Raw genomic sequence first — 25,164 nt, 5'->3', positions numbered from 1 at the left:
CAAACACACATACACACACACACACATACACAAACACACGCACTCACATACATATGCACACACACACATTCACAAATCCACAATTAAAAATGAAATAATATAAAAATAAAACAAAGCAAGCATTGATCATCTACTGTATAATTTCAATGATTTTGAAAACCTTTACTTTATACCACAAGCTTGGGTTTAGGCCAAGTATGCATACTGATTTTCTAACCATAACAATACGTTAATATGAATTAGTCCCATTTTAAAGACATTAAGATAGTCACTATGACGGGAATAAGTGTATAAAATTTGTGACACAATGATTCTGAGCAAAAGACTTATTTCAGGTAGCAAATGAAAAAATAAGAAAGAAAAAACTCTCTAGTCCCTCTGTGAAGGAAGGAGAGAATGATAAACAGAATAATATATATCTCTAGTGAAATAGTCAGATCAAAATCTCTTCTCAGTGAATCATTTTGATGCATTCTTCTTTTTAATCAATCACAAAGAGCTGGAACTGACAGGGTGATTCATTGAACAAGACATGGAAAACTTCAGGACATATAAACCATTTCTGGGATTATCTATTTTCCAAATTGCACAGATAAGAAAGAAATTGCCATGTTTATATGCAAAGCAAGTAATTTTATCAGAACTTACTAAGTAATACATTTACAAAGAAATTTTAATACCAGCAGTTTAGAAGTTCCTCCTTTCCTGTCATAATCATATGAAAAACACATACCAAGGCAATTATTTGAAACCCAACACAGAGCTCATTCATAATAAATAAAAGTTGAGCCATCTGTGTGTCTGACATATGTTATTCACGGTTTCAAGACCACTGGACGTCTTGATGTTTGAACCACAGTCTAAAAGCATGTGCCCAGGGCTTTGTGCTTACTATTTGTGACTGGACAGGTCAGGATTATAATAGGTAGAACATTACATGAATTTGGAAGGTTGAAAAATGTACATTTGGGAAACACAAATAAAAATATAAATAAAACAGTTCAGGTATAAAAATATTAAAGTGATTTTTGGACAGCTATAGAAAAATTCCAAAACATTTGAGTACCCTTCTACATTCTCACATTTTACATCTAATATTTCATTTTAAAAGTTGTACTATCATTTTCTTGGCTATTATCTACTACATTAATATTTTCATTTTCATCTTTTTCTCATATTTTGAGATAACAAAGATAGATTCAATCCTTAGAACCTTTCAGACCTTTTCTTGTTTTCAATTCTGGTCATTACCCCTTTCTATTGTTACATAAGAAATGACCTCAACCTTAGTAGATCCATTTAAAATGATCCATTTATTAACGCACAATCCCCAGATGAGAAGGACTCTAGATTTAGATTTAACTGTCTTTTCAAAGCCTGGAATTCCATGTTCTTGCATTTCCAAGATCAACACCACTTTTCACATCCTTCATCCCCAGAACAGTTCCTTAGTCCCCTGACTCCAAGGCTCCCTCTTCTGTCTATAAGGAAAGGTCTGCTGTGTGATTAGATTAAACTAAGCTATAGGAGCAAGTGGGTAGGGGGTCAAGATCATGATGGGAAAATTCACAGATACAACTGACCCAAACTAGTGGGAGCTCATGGACTCTGGACTGACAGCAGGGGAGCCTACATGGGACCAAACTGGACCCTCTGAATGTGAGTGACAGTTGAATGGCTTGATCTGTTTGTGGGGCCCCTGGCAATGGGACCAGAACCTATCCTGGGTATGTGAGCTGGCTTTTTAGAGCCCATTCCCTATGATGGGATGCCTTACTCAACCTTGATGCAGGGGGAAGGGCCTTGGTCCTGCCCCAACTTGGTATGCCAGCCTGTGTTGACTGCCCAAGGGAGGCCTTACCCCCTATGAGGAGTGAATAGGGGGTGGGATGTGGAGGATGTGTGTAGGGGGAACAGTGGTTGGTATGTAAAAGGAAAAATAAATAAATAATAAAAAAACTCAGCCGTGCCACCTCCCTCTGCTCAAAGTCATCTGATTGACACTTTCACTGATATCCCTCAAGCACCCTTTACCGAGTAATTTAATTTACTGCAACCAGATGTGTGCTGTTTGGACATACTTACAAAGTGAGAACTGGGACTGGAAACTGGAGACATTTCATAAGCTTTTGCCACACACACAGGTCATCATATAAACAGAGTTAACAGCGTGGTGTTTTATGAAATATAGACCTACTTTTCATCTTCTGACATTGACTTGACGATAAGTAGACTTACAATATTTTAATTTGGTAACAAATTTAAATTTAACTTGAAATAAGAAAATTACATGTAGATAACAAAAGGTAGATTTTTATCCTCCCAAGACATTAATTATTCACTCTTCTTGGCACATGCTTGGTGAAACTTTTGATCCTATCTCCTGTGATACTTGGGTGAACTTTATCATTTTCCTGAATATAGTAGTTCTGAGATATCAGACTGGGCCAGGAGTTTTGAGATATTATCCTTGCTGCAATCCCTGCTACTAGAGAGCTAAATGTCTGAGCTAGTCCCAAAACATATTTTTATGGGATTTGGGTTTTAACAGGATTTTCATGTAATATTATTCAAAATTATTTGATTTTTAATTATTATACAACACCCCTGCCAAATTCTTCTCTCATTCCTCCCCTGGAATATCATTTGATATCCATCATTAACACCAAACCCTTAGTATATTGAATTCAAACTGTTTATCTCTAGTTTCAAATGGAAAAGTACAGTTTCTAGAACAGTGTAGATCAAGGAGATTGCTGTTACGCTCTTTCTTTCTAGATACAGCTTATCTTAAATTTCACATGAGTTTTCTAAATACTATTTGTGATGATTTCAATTATCATATATTTAATCTTTATAATGTATTGTGTCTATGTTCATCTCTCATTACCCTGTCCTATTCGCTACGACCTTTACTGCCCTTGGATCAAGTAGTCCCTCTCCCATTTTCATGCACTGTCTTAACCACTAAGTTTAGTTGAATTTGCTTGCAGGAACAAGAGTGATGAGCCTTTTTACTACAGCATGGTCAATTTAGCAATAGCTACAACAGAAAAAAATGACATCTCCTCCTCTGACAACCTTTAATTCCCAGTAGTTCCTTAGGAAGGGGATAAGGCTTTTTCTTATTCAGAATTTCTATTGCTGTGAAGAGACACCATGATCACAGCAACTCTTATAATAGAAAACATTATTGGGGTGGCTGGCTTACAGTTCAGAAATTTAGTCTATTATTGTCCTGGCAGCAAGTAAGGCAGCATGTAGGCAGACATGGTGCAGGAGAAGGAGCTGAAAGTTCTTACACCCTGATCCTGAGGCAACAGGAAGTGGTCTGTCTCATCGAATATAGCTTAAGCCTTCATGAGACCTCAAAGCCTTCCTCCACAATGACATTCTTCCTCCAACAAGACCATACCTACTACAAAATAGTTCCACTCCCTACAGGCCTCAAGAAGCCTTCCTCCAGGCAGAGTTGAATGGAGAGTGGCCCCATTTTGTACAGGTGTTGCCATTCTGTTTAATAGTCATTATCTACAAACACCTAAAGCTCAGCCATCATGGAATTCAAGTTCAAATCCTTACCACAGTTTGGTCTCCCATTATTCGCTACAGGTGACCCTTCTCTGGATAAGATCTATAACTAGACACATTAATTCCTTTCCTACAGCTTTGTTCTAGAATTTCCATATACACAAAGCCTGTTCACAGAAGTGTGTTTGTAAACACCCCCCCCCCACTTCCACACACACACTATGGTTAACTCAAAAAGACCTCTATAATCCTGACTCTGCTACTTCTATTTGTAAACAGCCACATCATAAATGGATTTCCAAAGTTATTTCTTCTCTGGTTTTCCTTGGAAATGCTGACTGATCATATTTCTACCTAAAGGGGTCGCCTACATTAATAAAGGAGATATCAGTACATATTCTTTTTTTTTTTTTTTTGCCAAATGCTAAGAAGCAACATGTGGTGTCTATAAATTTTAACTGTATCAAGTAAGCTCTTTATCAGTTTCATTGTAAACTATGCAGGGTCGGGAGAGATCATTCAAATATTCACAGTGACCCATTTCAAGCTTGACCTATGCTTTGATAGTTTAGTCTCATAAATCAAAGGCTATCCACAAAAATAGGAAGCCCACCACGGCAGTAGACCTCATTTCTTGTTTTTTCTCCGCAGCATCCAACGCCACTCCCTGCCCTCTCAACCTCTAATTGAACAGGAAAAGGCTGTCACAATAGAACCATCTTGGTTCAGCTCCGCAGGCAGCGTCCCCTTTGGGTCTCAGACTGCCAGAATCTGTGACAGGCAGGTGCACAAGGCATTGTTGTTCTGGGAATGTACAAAAGACAGCTTATTTGCCAGCTGGCAGAAGGAGGCGTGTGTTTACACTCCACTTTAACACTGAAGCGACAAGGTGCCGCTAAAGACAGCAAGGTGCTGTGCGTACAGTCCCTGTTTATAAAAGATTTTCATTCATAAAGGTGAAGAAAAACAAGCACTTTCCTGATAATCCAAAAATTGCATATAAGATAAACTTAGCTCTCTGATCAACCAGGTATTTATGACTTTGTATTACAAATACAAAATAATTACTTTTTAAAATTACTTTTGATATAGAGGTTTGAACCCAGGGCCCCCCACTGGCTAGACAAGGGCTTTGTCACCAAGCTGTATTCACAGCCCTCTTCTCCTTTTCATTTTGAGACAGGGTCTCACTAAACTGTCCAATCTAGCTATGTAAACTCACTCCCTGTATAGGCTAAGCTAACCCTGAACTAAAAGGGCAACCATCTGGCCTTAGCCTCCCAGCTGAGTAGAGAGGCTCACAGGTCTATGCCCTCAGACTCAGCTAGCAAATACCTTTAAACTGACAAAGAAAAAAAGAAAAAGAAAAGCAGTGTCTAAATTATTATAAAGCAAAAAACTTTTAAAAAGATTTGCTCCCACACAGAGAGACCTGCAAATGTCAGAGCTGCGAGCAGGACCATTCTTTCATCGTTTCTAAGGCTCTGTAGTTACTTATTTGGAGAAATGGGCAAGTCTCCTGATTATATATATATATATATATATATATATATATATATATATATATATATATATAATCAGGTGTGGAAAGGCCAAAGTACTGCTTGAAGGTCCAACTTCCTCTAAATTTTTTTTTTTTAAAAAGTGGGGGGGGGGGGCAAAAAGGTTTATGTTTTTGCTCAACCTGAATATCCCACCACCAAAATTCTCTGGTATCTATCTACCTTAATATTTCCTTTACTGGTCACCAGAACAGAGTAAGTTTAGTCCTAGACTCACGGTCTTCTTTCTACTTAGGCATCTGCTCATGTTAACCCATATATCTTTCCTTCCCACATAATACTCTATTTCTAAAATGCAAATCTGGTCATATCCCCTTTCTGCTTGCCTTTCCTGATATCACTAAGCACTTGGGGTAAAGTATCTGTTCTCTGGAAAGACCCCAGAGTGCCCCAGAGTTTACAGACTTGCTTCCCTCCACATCCATTGCTCATTAGCTCTGAAGCTACTGCTTTGATTCCAGAAAGGTTTGCTGTCCTCTCAGCGCGTAAAGTCTCACGTGCTCTCCCTGTTGTCTTTAGCAACCCCTGCTCCTGCCTAGTTTCCATGGTGCTGTTTCTCGTGCATTCTAACGAGACCTTGACTACCTCTGTGTAGTAGTCTTTACATAGTCTTTTCCTTCACACCTTCCTCATCAACAGCTCAGGGATCCAATCCTACTGCTTGCATGGTTTCTTCACATATATGTATGTCTAAGTACTAAATTAGGAAAAGCTGAGGACTGAGTCTAGAGTTCTCTCTCTCTCTCTCTCTCTCTCTCTCTCTCTCTCTCTCTCTCTCTCTCTCTCTCTGTCTCTCTCTCTCCCCCCAACCCGTGAGTGAGTGTGTGTGTGTGTGTGTGTGTGTGTGTGTGTGTGTGTTTAGGGTTGCATGTGCATATGACAGCACTGATACACACGTGCTTCCCTGTGTGGAGGTCAGAGATCAGCTTTTGAAGTTGTTTCTCATGCTTCATTCACATTTTTTTGGAGGCAAGGTCTCTCATTGACCTGGAATTCACCAAGTAGGCCAGGATAGCTGGATCTTAAACCCTAGAGATCTGTCTTTCTCTCTTCCCCAGCTCTGGAAATTTAAGTTCTCACCACTGCATCAAATTCTCCTTATACTGGCTCTAGAGATCAAACTTTGGTCCATATATTTTCAAGACAATCATTCTACAGATGAAGCCATTTTTCCATCCCTCTTCCTCTCCACTGTACTTTCATTAATGGATAACAATGCTCTGGGCTTTCCAGTGTCACTAAATCAATTAATTAAACAAAGAGTTGACTTTATTCAATGAATAGTCGGTGTATGTCCAGTAAATCAGTCACATTGTATTCTACCATATACATTGGAATGAGCATAAAAAGAGGATAAAAGGAAAACAAGTAATATGTACTTAGAGGACAGTTTCTCTGAAGACAGACCTGTAAGGATAAATGTACTCTTCGCTGTTCTAAAAAGTATTTTCAAAGTGCTTGCCTGCATCTGAATCAGACCCATGTTACATTCACTGTGATGCATATAACAGTTAAACCATTATATTATGTTTCTAGCACTCAAAAATTGGGGTGGCCAACAATAGGTCTGGAGTGTTTGTATCTGAAAGACTGGAACAGCTTGATAATATAACCCCCACATATGGGAAATCATAACAATTCCGAGAAGCTTAGCGATTACAGAAGAACTGTACTCTCTCTTTGAAGAGGTGTGAGCTCTCCTAGGACCTCTGGCTAACATTTACCCTGTACACCTTTATTTCACATACTAGAGATACACGATTTCATAAACTCTACCCACTTCTTCCTCAGATGTAACTTTAATTTAAAACTGCATATACTGATGATGAGGAGGATAGTTGTTCAACACCATTTCTAACAACTCTAGCCTGACACTGGGATGAGGTTCCAGAGAGGCAGACTTGCTTCGCTCATATGTACAATCTGTTAACCAGATCCCATACTGCAGCTTATTCTGGAAAGTTATGTTAAGCAGGTGGATAACAATTCTCATTTCAAAACACAGGATACTGCTCACTTATGGCACGTTTGATACATGTCCTAGCACTACCAGATAATGTGAGAACTAGATGCTTCTCAATCTACTCTGGTGTGTGGGTTTCAGCTTTGGGACTGACCTTAGATCGCGGCGGGGCTCGGATGTACCACTTGCAATCCACGGCTTCACTGGCCGAAGCTTTGCCTTCCTTCAGAATCTGTATGGACTCCACAATTCCTTCAGGACCGCCCATCTCAAACTCACAGGCTAAATAAATAAAATGCCAAACACACACAAAAATGGAGCTTAAATAATAAACCCAAAGTATACTTCATCACAGAAAACAAAGACCTCTGGACTTTATCAAATCTCTGTTTTACCAACCTGGCAATGGTTTCAAAACTCCAAGGTCCTTAAAGTCAGGATCTTAAAAATTGAAAAAAAAGACAATTAGTTTTTTTTTTTCTGCATGTATTCCTTACTGTGATATTGAGTAACATTCCATCAAATTATCCAGGAAGTAGCCTGGATATACATTAGGAGAATTTAGGTGATAAAATAATAAGTACATGATAGTATTAACTCATAAATTTCAAGTGTATGTCAACATAACCATATATTGCTACTAGCTTTTTTTTTTCTCAATACAAAAGGAGCTATTTTAAACCTTCAACACCATTGCTGCATCTTATGCTCACTTTATGATGATATGTTTTTGTATGGTATATCCATGGGTAAGTCATGGTTTGAGTCACCCCCATGTATTACAAGTAGAATTTGTATTCTCATTCAAAAGATTATGCAAGTTGAAATACATTCTTGTTTTAGCAGCATGAAGGTCATGTACGAAAGTGAAAATCCCTCCCTCTCGTTGAAAGATTTGTCCTGTTTTCTGCCGTCTCTGATTCACACTATGCTGGCTTTTATAGTACTCCTTCATTCTCTACCTTTTAAACTTAACATCCCTTTTCTCCTTTCTTGTTCTCTGTGAACCTAGTCTCAGGAACTAGTTCCTCTTTGCTTATTTGCATACTTCATGGGAAGTTTGACTCATCATAAGCTTTGCAAATGTCCTTGTTAAAAACCAAAATGATGTCATCAATCCCATTTCCTGGGTTTGGTTGTAAAGTAGGAACACAGCCCATGAAATATAAAGTTGACTCTGAAGACTGCATCTGAGAATGTTTTCCCAAGAGAGTACAGGAGGCATTTTCAGCTTTTCTTGTTATTTTGGAGATCCTTGGGAATCATATGCAGTGGATTTCTTCACTTTTGAGAGGCCCCAAGATCAGAACATGAATACATCAACTCTGATGACAAGCCAAATGGAACACAACCCATATGAGGAACATTTCTATGATTTGAAACAATCTATGTCCATAGAGCATGGCCTGTTTGAATGGAATTTCCTCTATCCTGCACTGAACTCAACAATGGCTGTGGCATAATGATATATGATTAGAAACTTTGTGTGAGTAATTTACAATTGAATATGGAATTTAGGTTGTTATTTCTATAATAAAACAGATACTGGGAAAAAAATCTTACAGAATTTGAAGTATTTTGTAAAATTCTGCTAAAAAGTGAACCTGAACTGCAGAATGAAAAGTCATTTTTCATTATGGCAAGAATTAGGTACACACATTAAGATCACAGAGTTTTTGTAACATCTGTGTCTAGCTGCACCTCATCCTGTGCCCTAGTAGGTGAGCATACTAAACGTGCATGTGCAGACTTGTGTTAGCGGTTTTCATTGTTTGCTTTCTTCTAGTTAAATATTGATGCAAACTGGTCTGTTGACAGTGAGAGATATAGTATTTATTAACCATGGTATTTCCCAATTGCGTCAACTATTTTCACTCAGTTTATTACAAACACTACTAGAATTTATGTGTATACATTGAATCAAGAAAAACGAAAATATTTTTAATCAAGAAACCATTTTTCTAGAACTACTTGAAAACAGGTCTTTTAGTTTTACAGGACAAAAAAAAATGTCTGTATATAATTTCCTTGGAAAACAAAGAAAAGGGGCATATATATCATTTACATTAAACTACCAGTAGGGTTTTTTTTTTCTTTCTTTATTCCTTCAGCATCAATGGACATCTCATTATTCTTCCAATAAATATGCATTAAATGCCTGATGTGTGTAATAAAACAGCTACATTTTATGTAAAATTACTCATGTTTTTACCATTAAGCAGTCTACTAGTATGGGATAGAGTCATGCATATTTTCTGGAAAAGTCAAGCTTTGGAACAGGCTGTGGGTGTATACAACCGTAATTCGGCACTCTAGAAACAGAGGCAAGAGAATGACTCTAAGTTAAAAGACATCTTGGTCTGTGCAAGTTTTGGGCTATATAGTCAAGTCTCATCTCAAAAAACTAAAAAGTAAAATAAAATCAAGAGTATACTTGCAGGGTACAGCTCATTTGAAGAACAATTGAACATTTGCTTGACTGGGGTAAAGCCATGAGTTAATTCTCAGCAACAACACCAAAAAGTACTTATATCTAAAACTAAGATTGCCCACCTTGGGTACCTAGATTTTTCTAATTCCTTATACTTTTTTTTGTTATTTGGCCTCTACTTAAATATATCTCTTAAAAATGTACATCACCACTTTCATGATTAGAAAGTTTCAACTGCACATGGATATCTCTATAATTTTGTGGAGATTAAGTTAATGTTCTGTCTTCCAGTTTGAAGGGAAACATTTATCATTTTTATAAGTCATGCCATATCAGATTCATATTATTGCCAGTACTGGGAAATGAAAATTTATTTTTGTCTTTGTATTAACAGTGATAGGAATGATGGCTTAAAATACTTTTGGAAAAATTGTTTTGCACTTCTGTTTGAAATACTATAATTATAAATTCCTCATATGTTCCAAAACAAAACAATCAAAAACACATTTGAAGCAGCCTAAATTGGATTTAAGAGTATAAAGTTTGATTGATTGTTCAAGGTTATTTGGGGCAATGACAAAAGTTATTATGTAGATGCACAGTAAAGTTGAGCATAATAAGCCTTCTACTCTCTTGATGTCTCTCAAAATGTGTTCTCCACAAAGCAACCTGAATTAATTTGAAAGATATAAATGAATTCATGACAGTCACTTCCCATTGTCCTTTGAGTATGATCACAGCCCTTCATCTGTCCCTCACCAGACCACAGAGCCCTCATCTGGCCCTGCTCTCCTTCCACACCCTTGTTTCCTCTGAAAGCAAAATCTCATAAAAGCTTTCCCAGACATCCCAGTCTTAGGGAGCATTGTCTGTCATTTTCTTTACTTCCTTGTTGTTTTTATTAGAATTTACAGTCATTTTTCTCTGTACTTATGTTTTACTGTCCACTTCCATGAGCCCATGACAAACACAACTCTATGCAGTAACATATTTATTTAAGACCCACAGTATCATAGGTGGTCAATAATGTTACTGAATTAAACATAATTGAATATATACAGAAAAAGGCATCACTTTATTCCTACTTCATTGTTCAGTACTTACATATATTTGCAAGCTCTTACACTTTAACTTTTCCTCTCCATATATAGGCCTGAGCTCGTAGACAGACTTTCACTGTAAATACATCAATGTAGGTGCCCTGCCAGAGGTCAACTCATGCTGATATTTGCTTGTTGTGCATACAGCTATGCCTCATTTGCTCAGCCTCTCACAAGTGCAGGTTATCATGCAACAATTCTGGCTCCTAACATGATAAGTAAGGTTTAACTTTGTGAGGTGGGCTTATAAAACCTTTCTAAGAATTTTTTCTCCAGATCCTTTTTCAACCATGATTAGTCTTAAAACAATATCTGCTGAGCATGTCTAACTCTGTCAGGTCCCTTTCCAAAGCAAGTTTGTGTAGTACATACATATATGCACAAACATACAGAATCAATGAATGCAATGAAAGAATGCATGATATGTTATGGACATAATTCCATATGATGACTCGAGTGTGATTACAGAGAACAAACCATTGTTGGCCTTTCCAAAGGTGCCCTGAGGGGATCACTTTTGACACACGTACGTGCGTGCTTGGAACCTATCTCACCCTGCTTGGTTTTAGAGGACACCTGCTGTGTGGAGTTTTCTTCACTGTCGCAACATCCCCTCGGTCTAGGCACTCCTGTGCTGTGCCGACCTGTAAAACTCACTCTTGCACTTACATGAAGAACAGCAAGTATTAAGATTTTCCACCCCTGTTTTAATCTATCTCTCCATCTACATGTTTACCGATCTACATAAATTGAAACCTTTTATCAATTCTGACATTAAGTCCAGTTGTTAGCAAACTTAATTGTTTTGTATGCCTTAAAACAAGAAAATCTGTTTCTATTGCATCTCTCCTCTGGTGAAGAACAGATATTTTTCTTAGAAAACTAAAAATAAAATGCTGCATGCTGCAGGAATATATCATAAGAACTCAGCTGGTTATGGCAAAGTCACTACCTGGAGGAATCAGGGAATTCCTCCAGAGGAAGCCAAATCCCAAGGAGTTTTTAGTGTTACTTGGCTTGTTATATATCAGCTGTATTCTGTTATGAAAATTATGTGTGCCTTCATAGTTTTCCCAATTGACTTTTCCCTAAGAAGGGCTAACAGTGTGGACTGATCACTCTCCGGACATACACATTCCAGGTATTTGGAGAACAGCCTCAGGAAAGGCTTTCTCTGGAATCAGATATCTCACTTAGCCACTTTCAAGGAATACAGGAAACACCACTCAGGGGGGCACCCAACTTCCGTGGACTAACAATGATAGCAGCCCACAGATAAGTCTCCTGACTTAAGGTAAATTCCACAAGGAGACACCCCCTAGGTGAGGTGGACGTTAAGTAAATAGCTTTACACAATTTAGCTCGGACCCTCCCTTTTATTTTGGGGGGGTTATTTTTTTATTTTATTTTACAATATAATTCAGTTCTACATATCAGCCACGGATTCCCGTGTTCTTCCCCCTCCCACCCCTTTCACCTTCCCCCCAGCCCACCCCCCATTCCCACCTCCTCCAGGGCAAAGCCTCCCCCGCGGACTGAGATCAACCTGGTAGACTCAGTCCAGGAAGGTCCAGTCCCCTCCTCCCAGGCCGAGCCAAGCAACCCTGCATAAGCCCCAGGTTTCAAACAGCCAACTCATGCAATGAGCACAGGACCTGGTCTCATTGCCTGGATGCCTCCCAAACAGATCAAGCCAATCAACTGTCTCCCCCATTCAGAGGGCCTGATCCAGTTGGGGGCCTCTCCTCCATTGGTTTATAGTTTGTGTGTTTCCATTCATTTGGCTATTTGTCCCTGTGCTTTATCCAACCTTGGTTTCAACAATTCTTGCTCATATAAACCCTCCTTTTTCTCGCTAATTGGACTCCCAGAGCTCCACCCAGGGCCTAGCCATGAATCTCTGCATCCAGATCCCTCAGTCTTTGGATGGGGTTTCTAGCATGACAATTAGGGTGTTTTGCCATCCCATCACCAGAGTAGGTCAGTTCGGGCTGTCTTTTGACCATTGCCAGCAGTCTATTGTGGGGGTATCTTTGTGGATTTCTGTGGGCCTCTCTAGCACTTTGCTTCTTCCTATTCTCATGTGGTCTTCATTTACCATGGTCTCCTATTCCTTGTTCTCCCTCTCTGTTGTTGATCCAGCTGGGATCTCCCGCTCCCCCAAGCTCTCTTTCCTTCAACACTCGCCCTTCATTACCCCCACTCATGTCCAGGCTGTTCATGAAGATCTCATCCATTTCTCCGTCATTGGGTGATCCCCGTGTCTTTCTTGGGGTCTTGTTTTCCAGGTAGCCTCCCTGGTGATGTGAGTAGCAGTCCAGTCATCCTTGTTCCACATCTAGTATCCTCCTATGAGTGAGTATATACCCTCCCTTTTTATACCGGGACTTCCAAGGTACAGAGAGGTCGAAGAAGAGAAAAGAGTATGGAAGAACTAGATGGGTAAGAACTTGCAAGGAACAAACTGAGAAGGGAAAGAACTAGATTGAAGGGCTAGAAAAGAGTACTAGAGGAACAAGATGGAATATGAGGAAGAGTCAGATGGGAAAACCCTAGCTGGGTAAGAACAAGGTGAAAAGGAACTAGATGAGTCAGAATTAAGATAGAACTTAAGAGGGAACAGTAAATAAACAGAGAGAAATCAGGCAAGAAAGGAGCTAGGCAAGAGAACAGAACTGAAGCTGTGTATATGTGGATGTTACGCTAGAGGAATTAAAGCAAGTGGACTATAGAGCTCGGTGTGCTGAGATTCTGTCTCCTGAAAATAGTCCTCACTGTTAGCAGTTCTCTCTCCTGAGCCCCTGGGATGTATAATATTAAGGCTGGTCCCTCTAATATTATATAAGAATAAAAGACTCACTTTCTCTTCTGCCCTTATATAGTCTGTTCAAAAGGGCAAAATGATGAAGAAATAGCATTTTGAACAGATTTCTTACTTATTGAACAGATAGAAACTACATAAAACTGGTTATGATGAAATGTATACCAGTCTTACAGATGTTAGAGATAGATTTTTACAGGGGTTTAGACAAACACTGTGTGTGATAACTTTATTATAAAATTTGGTAACTACTAATCTAAGTCAGAATTTTGGAAAAGAGTCCTAGATTTTACACATAGGCATCATCACATCTTCAAAAGACAAATATCATTGAAGAAACCACAAATGGGGAAATCACTGAAGCATCTCACAGGGTAAGCAACTGTACTCCCTGAGAACCACACATACACATACACACACACACACACACACACACACACACACACACACACACACACACAATGGTCAAAGGTTGATGCAGCCATAGACACTGCCTTTGTTGAATGCATGCTGGATGGAGATCATTGAGGGAATCCAAGACACTGTCACTTCCACAAAATTACAGTTATGCAATTCCTGGACTGAAAGATTTAGCTCAAAGGAGAGGGCAGAGTTCACATTGTTGCTGTACTCTTGTGTGTTCCAGAGCTGCACAATTGTGGTTCATTTTTACCAGAATTTGAACAGTATTAAATACAAATGAATTAGCAAAAGTGATCTTTTATTTGAATGCTGCTAATAAAACCAATCTGCATAACAATACTGAAATTGTCATTTAATTTTAAAACATATATGGCACAACTTGTACTAAAGATCTATTTGTATCCACTGTTCAAAAGTAACAGTGTTTCAAATAATTGGTGCTTAGCCAGGAACCAAGACTCCAGCACAAACCACTGTAGCCAGCATCCATGGTACAATCTTTCAAAGGTAAGAATTTACTTAAATCTCCTTGGTGAAGCACCAAGAATTATCTATTTTAAATGTGTGAACTCTAGAAGAAGTGTCTTAATACTCTTTACTGTGAAATACAAACTATCAATAAGGCATTTTTGCTTCAAACTGTTCTGATGGTTTTCTTTAGAAAATCACTTTCACAGTTGTTTACACTGTGAGCTGACATGTGTGTTTTACTTGTGGAACATCATTTTTACTTGAAAGACAAATCGTAATTATTCAGATTTAGTTACTTGCCAGACTTTTTCTTGAAAATGAACAAAATGAAAATCTGTTGATTTAAAGGAAAACAACTGACAATTTTGCCGACGACCAAATTCAGCTTCCAGCGAGGAGAACGCATTTGTCATTGTGTGCCTGACAGCTCCCCGAGACTTGGAGAATGTTAAAGTAAGGTGGTTTTCGATATGATGAAATATGACTTTTGATATTTCATAAGCAATTGTATCAACATTTGTGAGTTCCTCATAGAAGACTGCCCAACACACACTGTGCAGATTTAAGTGGTTCCGGAAGGGTGTGCACAGGTACATGGCCTATTTTAAGAAGACACACTGATGTAGTTAACGTATTAGAATAAGGACATCATTGATGTACCTTCATGGTTCTTATCATGATTAAGCATGTTAAAACTGTCACTAGATGATGTTTTATGTATAAAACAATAACCACTATTATCAGGAAAGACCATGAAAGTATTTTTCCTTTTATCCATTAGACATCTCTATGAAGTCGGATTCTCTCTATAATGACTGTGAGCAAAGCACAGCGTTAAGCAGAGGTAAAAGTCTATTCATCTGAGAATCAGGCATTTTATTTGTAAAAATATAAAAACCAGTGCCGTTTTTCCACTAATGTGTCAGCGGTGTCTTAATGTATGCTCTGTGTTTTAATTTGCAATTGGATTACTGGAGTAATATTTTCATGAATTATAAGTAGATTTTTACAATACTCCCAATTTAATTGGATAATTTGTCAAACGTTTTATGACACAACCATTCATCATGTTCTTTCAGGATTTTGATATTTTTTTTTCAAAGAGGAATGACCAACAATCTCCAGAAGGCCTACCCTCACCAAACCTGTCACTGTCTCATGGGCATCTCTTCCCAAAGAACTCAAGATGGCAACAGAATATAGGAGAGCCGGAGACACACTGGTGTGGCTGTCTCAGGAAGTCTCACACTGTGAGCCAAGTCATAAGCAACTTACAAGAAATTACTGTTCAAACGACTACAAATGCATGTGTCACAGACTTTTTCTCTAAATGGGGCCTGACAACTTCACAAACAATTCGACTGGAATTGACTGAAGCCTTAAGCAGTTTCAGTGTTTTCTCTGGAGTCTTGAAGAAAGCCCTGAGACTTTCCAGGAGTGGTTTCCTTCACTGTGTTAACACAAGAGTGTTGTGTTTAAGTTTGTACAACTCACATATCCCCATCTACTACAGAACTCAATGCTGTTCCAAGAAGGCAGCAATTCCTGAGAAAATAGGCTACATAACCAGGCTGTATAATATATCCACAGCCTTCCCAATATAAGAATCAAGGTTAATATGTATGTATGTTTATAATTTAGTTCAAACACCTGATAAGTTAGTCTTAGTCAGTCTCCCCGCCCCCCAAGAGTGTGTGTGTGTCTACACTTTTAGTAACTCTTTTTAAATAGTTTCTTTATTCTTGAGAATTTAACAAAAGGAATGAAATACGATGATAATATTAACCCTTACCTCTTCTCACAAACAAATTCTTCCCTCTCATCATGTCATTTTGTAATTGCTGATGATAACCTGCTAAGCCCAAATGGTGTTACTCAAATGTCCATGAGTTCGGGAGCCACAAATGCATGAGGATCCTACCCATGGGGACATCCTTCAAAACCATGGATTCTCCCTTCCTTGGAAACTATCACCTACTAATTGCTCCTTAGTAAGGAAGAGGTGGATCTGAAGATCATCTGCCCATCCATGCCTGAATTTTGGCTTGCTTGATCTTATGCCTGTCTTACACAGGTAATCACAGCTGCTGTTCATGAGTGTGATTGTCATGTGATACTCAGAAGGCAGCAGCTCACAGCACTCCTCCAAAACCCTCTCATCTTTTACAGTCCTTCACACTCCTCTTCCTTGACGTGTCCTGATCATTCGGGGAGAAGAATTGGTATAGGTGGCCTATTTTGGACTGAACACTTGGTCTCTTACTCTTTTTCTTTTTAAGTCTTTTATGAGTCTCTCCATTTACCACAGTCTATCACACAAAGAAACTTCTCTGACGAAGGCTGAAAGCATCATGGGTGTACTAGTATAAACATAAATATTTAGGAGGCAATTTGACAGCATAAACATTGAACAAAATGATTTCAAATTAAATCTGTACGAAGTTTAAATTGAAATGTCCTGGAAGGGTGGACAATGTCACTCTCAGAAGGCTTGGGCTCTTATATGAAAAGTGCAGTATAAGGCACGATATACCTCCCTTAATTTATTTGTCAGGGAGGACCCAGAGGTCTCTAAAACAACACAGGCTATCACTACTGTGGTGATATTGTGTTCCCTAAAATATTGTGCATTCTAATAAACTTATCTGGGGTCAGAGGACAGAATAGCCACTAGAAAGACATAGAGGCCAGCAAATGGTAGCACACACACCTTTAATCCTAGCATTCCATAGGCAGAGATCCGTCTGGATCTCTGTGAGTTCAAAGCCACACTGAAAACAGCCAGGCATGATGATCTACGCCTTTAATCCCAGGAAGTGATGACAAAAAGCAGAAAGGTATATAAGGTGTGAAAACCAGGAACTAGAGCCTGGTTAAGCTTTTAGGCTTTGGAGCAGCAGTTCAGCTGAGATCCATTCAGATAAAGACACAGAGGCTTCCAGTTTGAGGAAACAAGATCTGCTGAGAAGTCATCGAGGCAAGGTGAGGTTTGCTGTGGCTTGTTCTGTTTCTCTGATCTTTCAGCGTTCACCCCAATACCTGGCTCCGAGTTTGTTTTTATTAATAAGACCTTTTAAGATTCTTGCTACACACTACTGCTTTTGGTTGCCCACCATAACTACAGCTAAGACCCAGAATCTGGAGATGCTTACTTCACACTTTTGCTACAGGACATAAAAAAAATCAATCACAAACTGATTGGGAAACTCCCTTCCTGTTGGCAAGGTTTTAAAGAGATAGAAGGTGTTATGCAGGTTGCTAAGAAAAAAAGATATTTGTACTTACCTAATGCTAGACCCTCATACTGTAATAGCAACAGTCAGGTAGGATATGCCCACTGGTGTAACAGTTTCACAATTGCTAAAAGTAACTAACAGCTTTCTCATTGGATTTAAGGCCTATTCCACAAGAGGGAATTTTATGCCAGATACCATGATCCTGGTCAAGAGCTCATGGCTGTGAAGTCACAGGACAGTCTTAGAAAGTGTTAGTAAATCCATAATCGCTGACATTCTGAATTATGTCCTCTTTCCTCACTATTTCTCCTCTCACTGAAAACCAGTGAATGCCACAATAGACTGAATCTTTATTATTTCCAGAGTTATTCAACAACTGCTGCTATTCATTTTGGCTTTGGGTAAACAGAGTTTTCAAATAGAATCCAGCAGGTTACTTTCTCAAATGGGTCAGAAAAAATATGAGAACAATAAAAATACGACATAGTGTTATTTGCAATTTCCTTAAAATAATACAGTATAGATATTTAATTGTAGAATATATTGAACATAGGAAACAAACACAGTATTTTGGCAGAAAATTGTATTTATGCTGCAAAGGATCAGGTAAGATATAGAGTGAATTTATCATTTTAAGCATTCCACAATTTCTGGGTCTACAATTTTCTGAGTCTTTTATTAAGTAGAAATAGCATTGCAAATTTTGTGTGTCACAAGGCTTTATGAATGTTTATACAAATATAAGGTTGCAAAAATTTTTTTATTATATGCACCTAACTGAAACAAAGATTGTTTTGTTATTTAAGTATCACTAGTTAAGAGCTTTTGACTGTTGGTGGCTGCTGGAGGATGAGAGAGGAGAGTCAGTTTTCTACATGTATGTGACCCGTTAGGTTTCCTTTGCTCTAGTAGATGGCTGTGTGCCCATGGACATATGGGCAATATTAATTAGACTCAGTCAATTATAAAAACATAATAAAGGAGATGACATGATATCAGAGGGGGAGTCTGGGAAGAAAAGAAAAGTAAATGATAGATATGATCAAAGCACACTGTACATATGTATAGAATGCTCAAAAAGAGTTTTAAAATATCCAAAATTCTATTATTTTAACTTAATTATGTTTTCAAACAGCTATTGATACCAAACTAATTAAGATCTACCAAGCACTATTTTATTGACTTTAAATCAGATAATCTATCCTTTGTATTCCAACAATGTGATCTGAGATACATAAGAACATTACTCCTATTTTAGGCTAAAGAAACAGACACAAAGAAATCAAATAACTCACCTAACAACATACTGTTTGTAAGTAGTAAGGATTGGGATCAGAATGAAACAATTCATTTCGTGATTACATAATATTTTTTCTATATTATTCATAAGGATAATTAATTATTTTGGATACTCAGAAGCCAGTAGTATTAATCTGGGGAAACAAATTTGTCATGCAGAAGTAGAAACTTGGGAGAGAGAGGAAAGAAATAAACAAAAGACCAAAAAGGGAATAAACAGGAGGATAAAGACTAAAAAGGAGGAGCAGACATCTATTTATTTGTGGTAGCCATCATTTAACATTTCTGTCTCTCACTCTTCCTTCCTTTCTTTCTCTCCTTTCCTCCGGCCATTTCTCTCTCTCTCTCTCTCTCTCTCTCTCTCTCTCTCTCTCTCTCTCTCTCTCTCTCTGTGCTTTCTTCCCTGTCTGTCTTTCTCTGTCCCTCCCTTTCTCCTTTTCCAGCTCCCTTTGTTCAAGGGCATCTGTGGAGTTCTGGCTTGATGACAATGCCTACCTCTGCATCAGTGCTCTCACAGTGTTCTTATTCACTGCCTGAAGTAACCAGAACATAGGTCACTTGAAACATTGCAATCAGTGAGTCCTTTTTAAGGAACTAATTGAATGGGAGCAGATCTTGCTGGTACTGTGGTGAGCAAATATAACACCTCCACTGATCTTGGTCTGTTAATTTCTGTGTATTCACCCCTCAATCTTCAACTTTTATTGACACAAACAAGAAGTCTTCTGTGCCTATCAGGGAGAGTTCGGCATTGAAGAACATGGGGGAGTGAGAGCTGGTATGGTTGCTGTGGTGTGAAATGGGCTAAGTTCTGTGCCTGCTAGAGTAAGAGAAGGACACACTCAACAACAAATCTGAGAGGTTAGAAGCCACAGATGGTGCTTTGAGAGCTGGGTTCACAAGTGTGTCACAAGCTGTGAAGGGGGAGAATGCTGTGGCTTACCACATCTAGGACTGAAATGCTGAACATGGTAGCACATTGTAGATCAGTGCATGAGTGATGGAATAGCATTACTTTCACACTGTATCTTACTTGTATCAATATTAAATAAATAACATCAATTGAAATTATTGCAAAATGTTTTTGTTTTCTCAATGTTATTTATGAACCTAAACGCAACTGTGAAGGTGCCTTCAGTGTTAGAGCTCAATAAATACACTCAGAGAAAAAAGAATAAAGTTGTATAAGTCATGTAAATAGAGATGGAAGGCAAGATCTATTCTGCTTCCAGTAAATTTGAAGAGCTTCAGTCTCTGCTAAATAGAGTTGGAACCACTTCTTATTGGAAACACTGGGAAAGTCCTCTGTTGCTGCCCTTGGCAAAGATACCAGGGCTACTATGCCAGACACCAGAAGTGCACATGGGCATGTTGAACCATCATGGATCTGGAAGAGAAGAGCAAATCGATAATGCCAGAAGCTGCCACTGCCAACAAATTGGCATGAGCGCTTTTGTGAGGCACCTCTTGATAAATCCCAAAGCTGCTCAAAGAATGCTTTGAAGAGCACACATTTCTGCCAATCTGGATGAGGGTCAGAACTAGGCACATTTTGCCTTTAACTCACTGTGTTCTGGCCCTTTAGTCTTTGAGGCTGGAGATTAAACACAAGGCCTTGGGCCTACTCTGCACATGTCCTATTACTAAGCAACATCACCTGGGCTCTAACTTTTCTAATTGAAAATATTCCACCTTCCAAGTTTTAATTGCTTCTCTAAAAGATTAAAATAAAAATCTATTTGATGTGGTATTAATAGAAATACTTGCATTTTTCCGCTCAGTATACAAATGATGTTAGATACTTGCTAAATATACAATCATTCACTGTTCCTTTAACATGAGGCATCACAGCCTATGTAAAAAAAAGCCCTCTTAGGATCATTTGGTCTCAAAGTTGTGATCATATTGTAAACAACAGGAAACAGTTAACCAAAGTAGTTGTAAAGCAATAGAAACAGTGTGTCTGATGTTACACTTCTCAACTTAGGCGTTTCTGCCTAGATACATGCAATCACAAGGGAATTACCTAACTTGCTTGTATTCCAGCCTCAAAAAATATGTTAAGTCGTGTGATAGTTATCTTCACTGTCATCCCCATGGGATTTAGAATCATCTAGAAGAAACGCCTCTGGATGTATCTATGAGGATGTTTCAGGAGACGTTTAACTGGGGAGGGACTACCTACCCTAAAGGTGCACTCTGCTATCCCATGGACTGCGATGAACTAAAGGAAAGGTAGAGGAGGCCAGGTGACTGCTATTACCCTGTTCTCTGCTTTCTGGTCTACACAGATGTGAGGAGTCACAGCTGAATCTTTCCACCAGATCTTCCATGCCTTTCCTACCATGGTGGCCTGTACCCTCTCCAACTGTGTCATAAAACAAATTCTTTTTTAAGCTCCTTTTGTCACAGCATAAAGAAAAATAACAATCCAAATGGAATAGAAGTAAAAATTTACCCAAAATTTCAGCATTGTTTTTTTTTTTCATTTGTTGTATATTTTTGCATTCTCTTGAACATGTTCCTGCTTACTTATTACAGGGACGCAGAAGGTATGAGTGGGTGTACAAAGCTGGTATTTTTTTATGGATGGACTACTGCAGAACAGATGTGATACATCTTGTGTTAATGAAGGACCTTCTGTTGGTAAAGTTTCAGTTCTAGAAAGTGTAGATTCCACCTGGGAGACTGGGCAAATGCAACCTGGAGCTTCAGACAGAACTACACTACCAGAGTGGTCCACTTCTTCTCCATTCTCTCAAAGATTGACAGAAGCAAGGACATTTCCCATCTATTTCCAAATATAACTGTAGATATTCACTGCAGCAGAAGTCTTGGGATGGTTAAATATTTAGAATTTTGTAACAGTTTCTTTTCATTGGCATTTAAAATACGTAGTTATTTTGTTTTTTCTTCTCATATATGGAGTTTCATTTGTAGTCAGTCACTTTTGACATTATTTTTACAGTGGAAGGTGTACAGACCTTGGTTTTGTTCTTCCACCACGTGAGTCTGGGGCATGAACTCACATCACCAGGCTTGGTCTTGGGTGCCTTCTGAAAGGGCTTTGAATGATTCATTAACCCTTGGATTGTAGTTTAAGACCCAACCATTTACAGAGATGTTTGCTGAATTTGTGGTACTATGCATATCTGTGATCAAACACAAAGGCACCAAAGTCAATTTGAATAAGAGAAGTAAAATAAGACTTTGCAGAGCTATGGTCTAAAGAAAAGTCAATCAGTATTTCAGTTTGAGGTTCTGTTCTGTTAGAAAGAGAGTGGACAGGTTGACATCTACTTTAGCCCCTTAGAGGTTTATTATTTTTTAAATCAGTCATTAGCTTCTCCTGAGTACATGAGCTGGAAACTTCAACAACAAATTAACTTGGCTCTGCCTGCTCCAGTGATCCAAACTCATCAATAGTCTCTGAACACTCATTCTCTCATTGGTTTTCTCTATAGTGCTGTCATGTTTTCCAGGAACAATTTCCTAAATTTGGAAACTCTTTGGTTCCCACACACCAAAGGAAACTCACCAGCAATGCCACCTTCTCGAATAGCCTAATTCTTCATTTTCCAACCCCAAACTCTTTCTTCCATATGTTTTGTATGGCAAACTACCTTTTGGTATCTCTTTATTTTCAACCAATTTAACTGGTGTAAAATAGAAGGTGAAAAATAGAGCAACAAGAGCAAAAATATTTTATTAATAAATCTGTAAATGTGAATCCTGTGAATCAAAAATCCATAATCTTTTTGATTATGGGTGACATTTCATTTGGCTGTTTCATTGTCTCCCACACTTCTGAAACCAGTTTGATGACTCCCACTTCAACAGTGTGTTGGAACCTGGCAAGTAGACCCGAGTATACAGTTATTATTGACATAATTGGTGCTCCCAAGGTGATTGCTCCCTTACAATTATAATCATAGATGTTATTCTAGCATTGTTGTCCAGGAACTTTGGTGAGTAAGAAGTGACCAAATGGTTAGTTTGGTATTTAAGCAGTGAGTTTACTATATGACATACACATGATTATCCTTATCGAATAGAAGAGAGTAAATGAAAGATTGAAGAATTCATATATTGCCGGAAAGTCGGTAAGAAGAGCCAGCATTAGAGCCTAGAGCCTCATTTGCTTAATTACACAGCTGTTCTCAGTCACAACTAACCCACTGCCACCAACCAATGGGTCCAACATGGGCACCAACTTCATAGCCAGCTCATCAGCTTCATCTAATATTTCATCTAATATGAAGAAAAGTGTGAATTCACATGCCTGTAATTCCAGCACTCACTCATTAGGCTGAGGAAGAGCGAGTATGAGATCAAGAGAGCAGCCTGGGAGACATGATAAGAGCCAGTCTCAGAAAAAAAAATAAAGACTCTTCAAAGAAGCAAAGCATAAATTATAAAATAGTGACTATTCTAGGATCCTACACTCACTCATAAGAAAGACACTAAGAATCAAGAATTTAGTTAAAAAATAAAATTCATCCTATTAGTACACCACAAGTCTCAAACTTGAGTGCACATATAACCCTGGATTAGCACTTCAAGGTTACATAGGCGTGGTAAAATTACAGTATCATTTTCAGTAGAGGTACATTTAGGTGGTATATCTACATACAGTCTCTGGCAACACAATGTATTAACATGTCATGAAATTATTATAATTTCCATAGAAAGTGCTTCCTCCCACCAAAAGCTCATGAGTTGAAACCTTTATTACCACCAGGTGGAGCAAGTGAGAAGTAATTATATAATAACAGTGACTGATAGTTTAACTAAATGATCAATTTATTGCTGGGTTTATTAGAAACTCAGGCCCAGCTGAAGAAATAAGCTATTATGTGCATCATCTAAGGCTTTAACTTGTCTCCAAAGATTTCCTTCCTCCCTGTGTTCCCTCAATACTCTCCTTTTATTATTTATTTTTTCATCCCTCCACTGTTACACTCTGCATAATGTCCTCCATGAGATGGCCATCAATGTTTCATCACAAGGTTCACAAATGTTCTTCCTCAATCACATGATGGCTCACAAGAAAGATATTGAAATGACAATGGAGTGAATCCCCTGAAACCATGCACCAAAAATAATTCCTTCCTTAAGTGGTTTTCTTACTTCTTTCATAGCAAAGAAAGGATAACATTATCATTGTATACTTACTAGTACTTTTATCTAAATATGCTCCAATAACTTCAAAAAAATCCAAATATTGTCATCTAGCATCTTGTGTATTAATAACTATTCTACTTGTGATAAAGCACTATGACCAAGGTGACATATGAAAGAAAGTATTTAATTGGGCTTAATAGTTTTAGAGGGTTAGAGTCCATGATGCGAGAGCAAAGGCTTGGCAGCAGGAACAGCTAAGAGGTCACATCTTGATCCACAAGCAGGAGACAGAGAGCACACTGGGAATGTTATGAGACTTTTGTAACCCCGAAGCCTGCCTCCAGTGACACTCCTTCTCTAGCAAGGCCACACCTCCTAATCCCTCCTAAGCAGTTCCACCAAGTAGGGAAGGAGTAGCCAAGACCATGAGCCTATGGGAGTCATTCTCATTCAAACCACCACAACAGGCTATAACAGGAAGTGGTGAAGTAAGGTGTAGAACAATGGAGAATATTTTTTAGTCTCTCACAACCTTAGTCTTTGCACTCACTGTATATGTGTCATAGAGATAGCAGGAAAACTGAGATTCACTTATTTTTTCAATATGGAAAGACTCTGAGGTCATAGTTAAGAACAAACACTCAAGATAGTCTGTCAGGGCTTAGCATACTATTTCCCCCTTTCTATCTCTAGCCTGTGAGAGGCTGGAAAGCCACTTAATCCTACTGACACATTATTCATTCACCACAAAATGACCGACATAGTATTGATGGTGGTTAAATGTATAAGTATCTATAAGAAAGGTGTTACAAAGAAAACAAAAATATTTACAAATTAAAAACAGACAAAAACAATCTATTTATTTAGGTAACAAATTAGCTATGTGTTACTTGTTATTTATTAATTATGTATGTGTAGCCATATCTATCACATAACCAAAACTCATTAACTAATTGCCTGTAAACTTAATAATCCTTAGAAATAGACCAATATTACTCTTCACTAACCTAACAAAACCTAAAGAATTAAAAATGTTGAGTTCAACATCCTTAGTCATCAGGGAAATGCAAGTCAAAACTACTTTGAGATTTCATCTTATACTAGTCAGAATGGCCAAGATCAATAAAACAAATGACAGTTTATGCTGGCAAAAATGTTTGGTAAGGGGAAAACTCATGCATTACTCCTGTGACTTCAAACTTG

The 25,164-nt window shown here is 38.3% G+C and overlaps 1 protein-coding gene across 1 annotated transcript in view; it reads right to left on the bottom strand.

The window, feature by feature from the left end:
• Neto1 (neuropilin and tolloid like 1) overlaps positions 1 to 25,164 on the bottom strand; it is a 129,119-nt gene that overhangs the window by 50,262 nt on the left and 53,693 nt on the right. The window contains exons 5-6 of the mRNA XM_059246249.1: positions 7,456 to 7,497; positions 7,211 to 7,338 (exon numbers count right to left, since the gene is read on the bottom strand). Coding sequence (XP_059102232.1) covers positions 7,211 to 7,338; positions 7,456 to 7,497 — 170 coding nt within the window. The remainder of the gene's footprint in view (positions 1 to 7,210; positions 7,339 to 7,455; positions 7,498 to 25,164) is intronic.

Source organism: Peromyscus eremicus, chromosome 19 (genome assembly GCF_949786415.1).
Source record: "Peromyscus eremicus chromosome 19, PerEre_H2_v1, whole genome shotgun sequence".
NCBI lineage: Eukaryota > Metazoa > Chordata > Mammalia > Rodentia > Cricetidae > Peromyscus > Peromyscus eremicus.
The sequence above is the reverse complement of the archived record's forward strand: the minus strand, read 5'-3'. Positions and strand labels throughout refer to the sequence as shown.